This window comes from Gavialis gangeticus, unplaced genomic scaffold, assembly GCF_001723915.1.
Source record: "Gavialis gangeticus isolate Ggan-Ray unplaced genomic scaffold, GavGan_comp1, whole genome shotgun sequence".
NCBI lineage: Eukaryota > Metazoa > Chordata > Crocodylia > Gavialidae > Gavialis > Gavialis gangeticus.
Window position 1 is genome coordinate 29295545 of NW_017729026.1, and position 12408 is coordinate 29307952.

Consider the following 12408-nt stretch of genomic DNA (forward strand, 5'->3'; position numbering starts at 1 on the left):
TCTCCATGTTGTCCACATCCCTCCTGAAGTGCGGCGCTCAGAACTGGATGCAGTACTCCAACTGCGGCCTGACCAGTGTCACATAGAGGGGGAGGATCACCTCCTTGGACCTGCTTGAGATGCATCTGTGGATGCATGACAAGGTACGGTTGGCCTTCCTGACCGCGTCCCCACACTGTCAGCCCACGTTCATTTTGGAATGTTGATATTAGCTGATGAGACAGTTTTGGTTACTGTTAGGGACCTACATAAATTGTGGTGAGACAAAAGGTATTTCACAGCCGACTAATAGCATGCAGAGCCAATTTTGTGGGCATTTCACGGAGGCCCTGCCGCTCAGCACTGACTGGTGGAAAGGCCTGTGGGCGGTGGAAGGTGGGGGAGGAGGGATGACAAGGCAGCTGCTGTCTTGACAGCTGGCATCCCTTCATGTGACCCTGCTCCTCAGTGCTGATTGGCAAAGAGGCTCCAGCAAGGGAAGAAAGGATGTGGGGGCAGCCTCAATCTTGATTGCTGGCTGCCCTTTGTCCCTCGGTGCTGACTGGCAGAGACCCTGATGGAGGGAGAAGGGATGAGGGGGCAGCCGCCATCCTGCTGGCTGCCCTTCATGTTGCCCCACCAGTTGGCGCCTTCCCCTCCCAGCAGCACTGACCACTGGTTCCCACTGGGGGGCCAGCATTCTATTTTAATTAAGATGCTGTTGTTGTTGATTTCATGGATTTGCAGACAATCTGAAATTTTGCAGTTTCCACAAAATCCACCAAACTGTGAATTAAGTAGGTCCCTAGTTATTCTAAGTCTGAGCTCTACATACTCAAAGCCAACTATGTGCCAAGAGCATATATTTTCCTATTAAAACCTGTTTAAAGAAATAAACATATCGTAACCAGAATATTCCAGAGTCATACACATTGTTAGGTAGGCATTCTGTCAGAAATACTGAAAGGGAAAGGGTGACCCTCTGTGGCTGTTTAGATTAATCAGCAGGAAGATTTCTTTAAGATTTTTCAGAATATTTATCCTAGGAAGTATCTTTTCCATATGCAAAATGTAATGAGAGACTCAGTCATTAATTATTAATTATATCCTAACATCTCCTGAATGATATTGCTTTGTACATGAAGAGATCTTAGGAGAAAATACTGTATTATAATTTTTAATGGCTCTTTAACAGCCAGTCATAATAACAATTAATTGATCTGGCGGGTCTGCTTGTAATTCAAATTTATGGTTTTGTATTTGTCTCAGGCACTACTGAATTGAAAAAAACATGTTTTATAAAATACAATGAAAGTATAGATCTAGGAGAGAAAACATCATGCTAACTCAAAATAAAAAATAGAATCCACAAGAAGATAATGAAACTTATCACTAAAATACTGCTGAAGATAAAATCAACTAACTTAAAAAAAATCATTGTCTCATAAGACTAGGATGCTTCAAAGCAGAGGGAACACGAATAATGCTCTCAAGAGCACTGGAGAGGCAAATGTATTAATTTAAATAAAATATAACAGCAACATTAGCACCTCCAGTAAGGGCATGTGGCTGTTCAATATTAATCTATGATCACTATAAATGACTGATTGTAAACAATAGGTACCTTGTAGCTATCTAGGGTTATTGAGGGCTGATTAGATAATTGAGCTCAACGCAATAGTAGGTTTTCACAAAAATAGCCAGGAGGGCCGAAGAATGGACAGATAAGCAACAGAAGGCAAGTTGAGCCATTAACTAGACCCAAGCTAAGGACAGACATCCAAAAAGCCGAGCCTGAATTGATTCAACCTTTGCAGGTTAGCCCTTTCCCCCTCTTACTATGAGGCCCTGATTAGGCTCTGTTGCTTCTCTAAGCACAATAAAAAAAAGGGAAGGAGCAATCTGTGTTTAATGGGAAACACAGGGGACCAAAAAACATTAACTTCAAAATAAACATACCAGTAGTAATTTGCATACGTGCAAATTACTACAGGTATTTACAGATTTAGTCAATCCAGAATTGATCCATTTCACCTTTTTTTGCAAATTGCTGGAAGATTTAGTACGAATATTCCACAAACACACTTTTAAGCAGTATTTTTGTACTTATATATAAACTATGCATGATATTAGTTCAAAGCCAAAAAGTTTATGATTTATCACATAGTTCATTAGGCTGGGCCCCACCAGAGTCAACAGCATTTCAAGCCATGGTGACCCCACAGCTCAGCATGTGTGTAATCCAGATACCCCTCACAAAGAATCCATGTTGCTAATTAGCCCCCCACTGATGACTGGAGCCACATGTTGTCACAAGTCCTGGAACCCTCCACAAATTTATATGCAAATGAGGCATAGAGCCACCTGGTTTGGCTCCGCCTCACGGAGGGTGGGGCTATACAGGTCACATGCAATGGGTCAAGAGAGGGGGCAACAGAGCCTCTCATCTACAGAGAAGTTTTGTGATGTTTGCCAGGCATTTAAGGCTGGTGAAGAAACAGGAAACATCAGAAATGGGAAAGAAAGGTGCTGCTCAGCTGTGGGAGGGAAGAGGAAGTTGAAATGTATTCAATGTAACGGTTCACTATTTTGAGTTGTTTCTACATTGAGGGATGCCAATGTGACTCCATATTTAAAAAGGGCTCTAGACAGGATGCAGGGAACTACAGGCCAGTAAACCTATCTTCTGTTTCTGGAAAACTGGTAGAAACAAAAAAGAAAGAGTTGTTCAGCACATGGATGAACATGACTTACTGGGGAGAATCAATGCATATTTGTCAAAGGGAAATCATGCTTCACCAACCTATTATAGTTTTTTTGAGGTTGTCAATAAGCAGATGGATTGGGGCAATCCAGTTGACATAGTATCTTTGGACTTCCAAAAAGCCTTTAACAAGGTCCCCCATCAGAAGCTCTTAACTAAATTAGGTAGTCATGGGACTACAGGGAATGTCCACTCTTAGATTAGTAATTGGCTCAAATACAGAAAGCAAAGAGTGGCTATAAAGAGTCAGTTTTCAGGATGGAAAGAAGTAAACAGCAGAGTCTTCCAGGGATCTGTGTTGGGACCAGGACTGTTTAACATATTAAAAAATGATCTGGAAAGGGAGGCAAGTAGCAAGGTGGCCAAATTTGACTAGGACACAAAGTTATTCAGTGATAAAGACCAAGGTAGACTATGAGAAATTACAGAAGGATTTAGCATAACAGCAAATGGGCAACTAAATGGTAGAGGCAGTTTAATATAGATAAGGGTAAAGTGATGCAACTGGGCAAAAATAACCCAAACTATATCTATACTACGATGGGCTCTATATTAGCTGTTACCACACAGGAAAGAGATCTGGGAGTCATTGTGGATAGTTTGCTAAAAACACTGGCTCACTGCTCAACAGCTGTCAAAAAGGCAACCAAAATGGTATGGATTATTAAGGAAGAAATTGTAAATAGACCAGAAAGTATTATGATGTCTCTATAAATCCATGGTGTATCCACACCTCGAATCTTGTGTCCAGTTCTAGTACCCTCACCTCAGAAAGAAAACTTAGAGACGGTACAGAGAAGGGCAACGAGGATGATCAATAGCATGGAGGGGCATCTGTGACACAGCAACCTTAGCGCTCTGTTACTTTAAGGGCTAGACCAGGGAGATGGCAGGTGCCTGACGCGGGTGGCCATTTAATGCTCAGCTCCCTGAAGGTGGGGAGAGCAGCATGAGACCAACCAGCAGGGAAGAAACATCTCCCTCCTGAGCTCTGGCTCCAGGATCATCTCGGAGGTAAGGATGAGGCTATGGGGAAGGAGGACTGATGAGGCCATCAGTCCTGGGCGTGACTTGAAATTGCACCCTGCCAGGGAAGGGTGGCTCAGTGGGGCTCTTGGTGGCATAGGAACCCTCAAGAAATGCCAGGTAAGATACGACCCCAGTGAAAGGCAAGGAGAGACACCTAAAAACCCCATCCCACACATCCCTGGTGGGTTCGATCTACAAAGGGGGAGCCCCCAGCTCACGGGAGTCCTGAGGCAGGGTCCAGGTCGGTGGAGGGACCCAGGCTCCCCATGAAACCTGAGAATGCAGCAGCCCTGAGAGGGGGGCAGGCATGGCTGTGGCCACCTGAGCCCCATGGGGTGGAAGACCCCAGAGGAGCACCAGCGAGGGGGCGGTGTTGAGCCCCAGTGAGGGAGAAGAGAGGGCTGCGAGCCCACTATGTGGGGCCAGGGGCCCAGTGTGTGTTTGTGTACATTTATATGTTTGCCTGTCTAAAGGAAGAACCAATGCAAACACTGGAGGAAGCATCTGCGAGGCATGGGACATGTAATGGGAGGTTGGAGTGTGTAAGCACTGGCCTGTTACAACTAGGGCACTCAAAGGGCAGCCTCCTGACTACTTAACATCTTAATTAGATAACAACAAGGAGTGGCAGGCAAGCAAGGTGGGTGGCTTGCCTAGAGACAGGGGCAGACTGGTGTTGGCACCAGGTCTGGAAGTCACCCGCGTCACAGCTTCCATAAAAGGAGAAACAAAAGAGGGTAGGCCTAGTTGGGAAAAAAGATGCTCTAGGGGGAACATGATAAGGGTTTACAAAACACTAAACAGTGAAGAGAAGGTAAATAGGGATTTATTATTTACTCTTTCACAATAAAAGAACTACGGGTCACAAAATAAAACTAGTAGGTAGTAAATTTAAATCTAACAAAAGGAAATTCTTTTTCGTACAGCATGTAATTAAAGGGTGGGACTCATTTCCACCAGATGTTGTAGAAGCTGACAGTTTAGCTAGATTAAAAGAGAGATTGAACAGATTCTTGGAGGAAAAGGGCATAAGTAGGTATTGAGCATGGGAGTTAGGGATACAGCCTCTGAATTAGAACTTCCTAGACCCTAAATGCTGGAGGCTGCAAATTAAAAAGGAACAGTGGGGGGAAAAAAACCTGGCCTTTCAGGGTCCACTCTCTGCCACGATGTTTTTGCAGAATACTGGGCAAGATGGACCTATGGCCTGACCTAGTAAACGGCAATTCTTAGGATCTTAGGTTCACCATGAGTTGAAAAAGTTGACAAAAGGTGGACTGAGCTCAGCAGGCACTATATCTTATTGAGAAGGGCTGCACTAACTTAGTTTTGTGGTAGGATCCCATCAATACTTTTGCCCAATATGGGCCATGTGTTTTACAGAAATGCTCAGCATGGGCTGCATTCAATCGGCTTCATAGCTGTTCTCCATTACTGAATACACGCCGCTTCTGGCAGCATTTTAATGACAGATGATGCATTTCATGAAGTGGTTTTCCTGTATGCACAGGTAAGACAAGGGGCTTTTTCCCCCATGCTGACTGGGGGGGAAAAATCTTGTCTTATATTTGAGTAAATACAGTACCGAGAAGTTATAACTTTTTATATCGAGTTTCTCAACCAGTAGTCAAGCAATTTTAAATACAGATAACTTTTCTATTCAATAAATTATTTGCTTTAATAATTACTTAAAACGTGAAAAATATGAAGCGTTCAGAAGGCAGCTTTCATGTATGCTCAGGACAGACAAGTTAATCAATTGTCTGTCTTTCCCTGTTGCCCTGAATCTAAATGATTCCATTTCAATAATTTACTACTTACAAATGCTGTCAACTGTTCTAATTTTTTATCTCATAAATGCACAAGAAAGTAGGTCACTGAAAATGGGCTTACACACACACAGTAACACAGAGACACAACACAGGATTAAAAAACAAAAGGAGATGAAAAAACTGACCTGCTTCTTTTGGTGTTTGTTTAGGAGGGCTAAAAATAAGATATAACATCTGGAGCAGTCTGCTAAAGCTGCACAGCAGTCATTGTAGGAAGAAAGTTTGCTATAAATATATAAAAATAAAATATAAATGAATGAAAGCATTCTATCCTTTCTGCAAAATACAAAAAACAATCTACTTTCAAGCTTCAAGTAACATTTTCCAATATACAAAACCAAATGCCAGTACTTTCCCTTCTGCTACACATGCATGCAGGCAGTTGCATAACAGCACAATACTGAACTCTGCTGAATTTATAGCAACAATTATTATGGTTGTGTGCCACTAACAATGAGTAAAAGTCTAACTATTCTTGTTCCAGTACACTAAGGAAGAAGAGGGTATGAGGTGCCTTCCACAACCCATATGCCAAGTCTAAGCAGAGTACCAATGCTACTAGCCCTTAAGCACTAAGAGGAAAATTTCAAGTCAGCACAGGAAGCCAGGCTGAAGATGAGAACAGGTCCTTATCCTTGCTGCATACCTACCAGTACCTGATTTTAATACTGATGGAACATATATCTTTCACCATTAGCAATGAAGAACACTGCTTCCTGCAGCTGCCCTGACATTATAGCTCCTTCTGGCTGCTATATCTCTGTATAGCTCTCCCTTATCCTTACAAATAAGAGCAAGGACATATTTTGGCTTACACACCATGTTATGACTTGGGTAATAGTTTACTTCCAGTACCTGCAAATATCTGCAGAATCAAGTAGGATCAGAACAGGCTATAATATTTATGGGGCCAGAAAAAAGAACAACATGAATTGATCTGAAAATGTAAATTCTGTACAAAGAAGATAGCTAAATATTTCACATGAGAAGATAATAAATATGGATGCTGTAGTAATGTTCAAAGGTCAAAGAACAGCATTTCTTTGGTCTGTGCTACTCAGGTATTGCTTTTATTATACAATAGCAACTGTTAGTTACGGTCAGGGTTACTGTATAACTTTTTGGTGCCAAATCAACATCCAGATCACAAGAAAGAAATCAGTGCCCATAATCAGCAAATACAAGATAACACCTAATGAACTGACAATTTTCAAATAATAAAATCCAAGACTGTACCTGTACTAAATCATACATGGGATCTAGAAAACGCTTGGTGGAATTACCGTAGAAGCATAGTTTATATTACATTACAAAAAGGCCTCCTTCGCAGCCACATTATTTGGTATTTTAACAAGCTAGAAGTAAAACCACTTTCTCCTTGCAGGGAAAACTACTCAAATAGTTCTAATCAACTCTAGAACTGACTCATCTTTGGAAACCAGATTCAATAAAAGAAAGCATACTGAGGGTAGAAAGTGGAGAGAACCCCTGGAAACCATACTATACAAACCGCATAGTCAGGTTCTGCCTGCTTTAAGCAGTACTTCTCTGCAGCACGCTCCCTTTAGTACTGGGTAACCTTGTTAGTAGAAGTCTGAAGATGGATGACTGCTGGGATTGGGAGCTTTTCCAGTGAACCCTTGTAGTCATGGGCTAGAGGAACTCACAACACCACCACAAAGGCAAAGGCAAATCTCCCACCCTCTACCCCCACAAATTCACCAGCAGCCTTTTTGCTAGCTCCTGCAAAATTCTCAAGTAATTTACTAGTCTATTTTAATTATTCAGTATTTGAAGTTTTTCAATCAACTCTGCCCAAATTCCCATTCTCCTGCTCTGCCTCATTCAACATGGCGGGGGGAGGAACCCCCTTGTCTTGTATTTGAGAACAAGGTGGATGGAGCGGGGATGGGACAGACTGCTGCAGCTCCAACAGGGGACACAGGCACAGTGGGGTGGTGTGGGGTGGTAAAAGGTAGGGGTCAGGATGCCTGTCCCCCTACTGTTGCTTGCCCCACTGCAGCAGCATGGAGGACAAATTTCAGACAACCTTCCAATTATTAGATTCTACATGTGGAAAATTATAACAAACATCATTTTTCCATGTCTAGAATCTAATTATTGGGGGGTTGCCTTAAATTAAAAAAAAATCTTGGTTTTGGGTAAATACAGTACATTTGTTTAGTTTGGAGATATCATGATGTAAGGGGTTTAAAATACAGCAAATAGGTTTAGATCAAATCTCGGGAAAACGTCTTTAACTGTAACATATATAGGACAATGGGAAAAGCTGCTTAGGAAAGCTGATGAAACTTCTTATTTGGAGTTTTTTAGAAATAGGCTGGAGAGACATCTATCTGGGATGGTTTAGGAACCACAAAGCCTATACTGTATCAATGCAGAGGGCTGGACTAGACAGATTGTCCTTGAGTTCCCTTCCAACACTATGATCCTGCAACTACCAACCAGTATATTTCTATGATCAGATGAGTTAGCAGGTTAAATGACTTGCATGAAAACTACAAATGTTGTTTTCACTAGGATTTTACCTTGAGTTAGCTAATTAGGGTTAAAAGCACACCTTTTATCCCAGTGAAGACAAAGCTGAAGGGGTTATTTGTATTGGAATAGGAAACTTTCTAGGTATCCCTCTCTGCCAGACCTCCTTCAGAGGCAGCATATCTTTTTGGGGAACAATCAATGGGCTTCCATAGTGCTGTAGTGATATTCTTCTAGAGAAACGAAATATGACCTCCCATCTGCACAAGGAAGCCCCCTCTCCTATAACTTAATCTTCTGCTATGACCTGTAACGTTTCAAGTAATAATTATGAGTCTACATCTCATATATTTTGGGGCATAACAGATGCAACTCCTATTGCAAAATATGAATTACAAATAAGATCATTTCAAACTTCATTTTTAAACAACTATTACAATAAGATTATTAAAGACACAAACTTGTTAAATTATCCTTCCTTTTTAAACATAACAAAACCATTCTAAAAGCTAAAATAATTCCAAGTTTGTAGGGCTATGATACATTGCTTTATGAATATTAATACAGTAAATCAAGTTATCATAAAAACAGAGTTATGCCTTCCTTTTCAAAGCAAGTTAATACAAGAAATCAGTCATTTCTAAGGTAAGAGGGGAAGCGGAGAACCTGGAGGAAGCAGAAGCAGGAGGGGACAGCAGGAGAGGCTCATGAGTACGTAGGGCAAATGGCTAGTCACCTCAGGTGTCTGTACACAAATGCACAGAGCCTCGGAAACAAGCAGGAAGAATTGGAGTTGCACTGTATATAAAACAGCTGTACGATAGGGGTGTGCGAAACGGGCTGTATTCGATTCGGATTTGAATCTTCGCTGAATTGAATCAGTGACCGAAGCTTCGCACAGCCCTACTGTATGACTAGTCAGAGCTCCGGTATGAAACTGGAGATAGGCCTGTTGAAAGTCTCTGGGTTAAGGTTAAAGGGGAAAGTAACAAGGAATGATGTTGTGGTGGGTGTCTGCTACAGACCACCAGACAAGGAGGATGGGGTACATGAGGCTTTCCTCAGAAAACTAGCAGAAGTTTCCAGATCACAGGCCCTGGTTCTCATGGGGGACTTCAATCACCAGGACATCTGCTGGGAGGGCAACACAGCAGTGCACAGACAATTCAGGAAGGTTTTGGAAAGCATTGGAAACAACATCCTGGTGCAAGTGTTGAAGGGAACCAGCACACAGCTGTGCTCTTCTTGACCTACTGCTCACAAACAAGGAAGATGTAGAAGTGGATGGCAAGTTGGGCAGCAGTGACCACGAGATGATAGAGTTCAGGATCCTGACAAAAGGAAGAAAGGAGAGCAGCAGAGTATGGACCCTGGACTTCAGAAAAGAAGACTGACTCCCTCAGGGAACTGATGGGCAGTATCCCCTGGGAGGCCAGTCTGAGGGGGGAAGGAGTCCAGGGGAGCTGGTTGTATTTTAAAGAAACCTCACTGAGTGCACAGGAACAAACCATCCTGATACGCAGGAAGACTAGCAAATGTGGCAAGTGACCAGCTTGAGCTTAAACACAAAAAGGAAGCTTATAAGTGGAAACTTGGAGAAGTATAAGAATATTGCTTGGGCATGAAGGGATGAAGTCAGGAGGGCCAAAGCACAACTGGAGTTGCAGCTAGCAAGGGACAATGTGAAAAGTAACAAAAAGGGTTTCTACAAGTATATCAGCAACAAGAGGAAGGTCAGAAAAACGTGGGTCCCCTACTGAATAGAGGAGGCAACCTAATGACAGATGATGAGGAAAAGGCCAAAGTACTTAACCCCTTCTTTACCTTGGTCTTCACAGGCAAGGTAAGCTCCAAGACTACTGCACCAGGCAGCAGTTTGGGGAGGAGGTGAGCAGCCTTCAGTGGTGAAAGAACAGGTTAGGGACTATTTAGAAAAGTTGGATGTGTACAAGTCTATGGGGCCAGATGCAATGCAACCAAGGGTGCTGAGGGACTTGGCTGATGTGACTGCAGAGCGCTGGCCATTATCTTTGAAAACCTGTGGCGATCAGGGGAGGTCCCAAACGACTGGAAAAGGGCAAATATAGTGCCTATCTTTAAGAAAGAGAAGGATGATCCAGCTAACTACAGACCAGTCAGCTTCACCTCAGTCCCCAGAAAAATCATGGAGCAGGTCCTCAATGAATCCATTTCTAAGCACTCGGAAGACAAAAAGGCGATTAGGAACAGTCAGCATGGATTCACCAAGGGCAAGTCATGCCTGACCAACCTGATTGCCTTATGAGATAACTGGCTGTGTGGATGCGGGGAAAGTAGTGGACATAATATACCTTGACTTTATCAAGGCTTTTGATACCATCTCCCACAGCATCCTTGCAAGCAAACTGAGCAAGTATGGGCTGGATGAATGGACTGTAAGGTGGATAGAAAGCTGGCTGGATTGTCAGGATCAACAGGCAGTAATCAAGGGCCCAATGTCTAGCTGGCAGCCAGTATCAAGTGGAGTGCCCCAGGAGTTAGTCCGGAGGGCCAATTTGGTTCAATATCATCATTAATGATCTGAAAGATGGGATGGATTGCACTCTGAGCAAGATCGTGGATGACAACAAGCTAGATGTAGTAGATATACTGGAGGGTAGGGTGATCATTCAGAGTGATCTAGACAAATTGGAGCATTGAACCAAAAGAAATGTCATGAGGTTCAACAAGGACAAGTGCAAAGTCCTTCACTTAGGACGAAAGAATCCCATGCGCTGCTACAGCCAGGGGACTGACTGGCTAAGCAGCAGTTCTGTAGAAAAGGATGTGGAGGTTACAGTGGACAATAAGATGGATATGAGTCAGCAGTATGCACTTGTTGCCAAGAAGGCTAAAAGCATACTGGGCTGCATTTGTAGGAGCATTGCCAACAGGCTGAGGGAAGTAATTATTTCACTCTATTCTGTACTGGTAAGGCCACATCTGGAATACTGTGCCCAGTTTTGTGCCTACTATAGAAAAATGTGGACAAGCTGGAGAGTCCAGCAGACAGCAACAAAAATGGTTTTGGGGTTAGAGCACATGCCTTATGAGGAGAGGCTGAGGGAACTGGGTTTATTTAGTCTGCAGAAGAGAAGAGTGGGGGGGCGGATTTGATAGCAGCCTTTAACTACCTGAAGGGGGGTCCCAAAGGATGGAACTACGCTGTTTTCAGTGGTAACAGATGACATAACAAGGAACAATGGGTCTCAAGTTCCAGCAAGGGAGGTTTAAGATGGATATTAGGAAAAACACTGTCATTAGGAAAGTAGTCAAGCACTGGAACAGGTTACCTAGAGTGGTGGTAGAATCTCCATCTTTGGAGTTTTTAAGGCTTGGTTTGATAAAGCCCTGGCTGGAATGATCTAGCTAGGGATGGTTCTGCTTTGAGCAAGAGGTTGGACTAAATGGCCTCCTGAGGTTCCTTCCAACCCTAATTTTTTATGATTCTATAATTTTACATGGAACTGCCTGAGCCTGCCCATTCAAATTGCTGGCTGTGCAGCCATTAACTTTAATAGGCACAAGCATAGATCCCCAAAAGGAGAGGTTTTCTGGATTTTTTTTTAATGATTATTAAAACAGTGTTTTGTACCTAAATATCCTGGCGATATTGGTACACACATCTTTATCACTTATACGCTGCTCCAAGACTTCACAGAGCTCTGAAATGGCATCACTGCACAGGAACTGGCATCTTGACTGACGTAAATCAACCAAGTTTCGTAAAGTAGCTGTCAGCTGTAGAGAAATTATTAAAAGAATTAATAAATCATCAAGTTGTCTCCTATGAAATCCTTGCATGTTTGAAAATTTAATAAGGCTCAGATTTCACCTAAACTGCTTTAGCAATTGTCATTACTCTGATAACAACAAGGGTAGGCACATGTGGAGCAACTGTTAGACATTATTAAATGTAATACAGGTAACAAAATGATACATATCCAATGTATATACATATTAAACAATTTATATTTATTTATTTAATCATGTGTATATATACACACATTTCATATATATATATTTAAAGAATATCAGTCTAAGTCTTTTGCCTCTTTACACATGTTTTCACTTTACTGTCATATTACCTCCACTTCTGAAATACATTAGAACAGGAGTGGGCAATTATTTTGGCTGGTGGGTCACTTAACAAGTTTCGGGGAACTGTTGAGGGCTGCACACACAATCTTTCTGAAGATATTCTTTTAACATATTATAGATAAAAAAAAAAAAAAAAAAAAAAAAAAAAAAAAAAAAAAAAAAAAAAAATTAAAAAAAAAAAAACAC

General features: G+C 42.1%; 1 protein-coding gene across 3 annotated transcripts in view; it reads right to left on the reverse strand.

Moving 5' to 3' along the window:
- ARMC2 (armadillo repeat containing 2) overlaps nt 1-12408 on the reverse strand; it is a 210611-nt gene that overhangs the window by 96957 nt on the left and 101246 nt on the right. For all 3 annotated transcript variants that reach the window (XR_002097939.1, XM_019520123.1, XM_019520124.1), the window contains exons 11-12: nt 11717-11862; nt 5730-5829 (exon numbers count right to left, since the gene is read on the reverse strand). Coding sequence is in view for 2 of the 3 variants with exons in the window: in XM_019520123.1 (XP_019375668.1) it covers nt 5730-5829; nt 11717-11862 (246 nt within the window). In the remaining variant the exon portion in view is untranslated. The remainder of the gene's footprint in view (nt 1-5729; nt 5830-11716; nt 11863-12408) is intronic.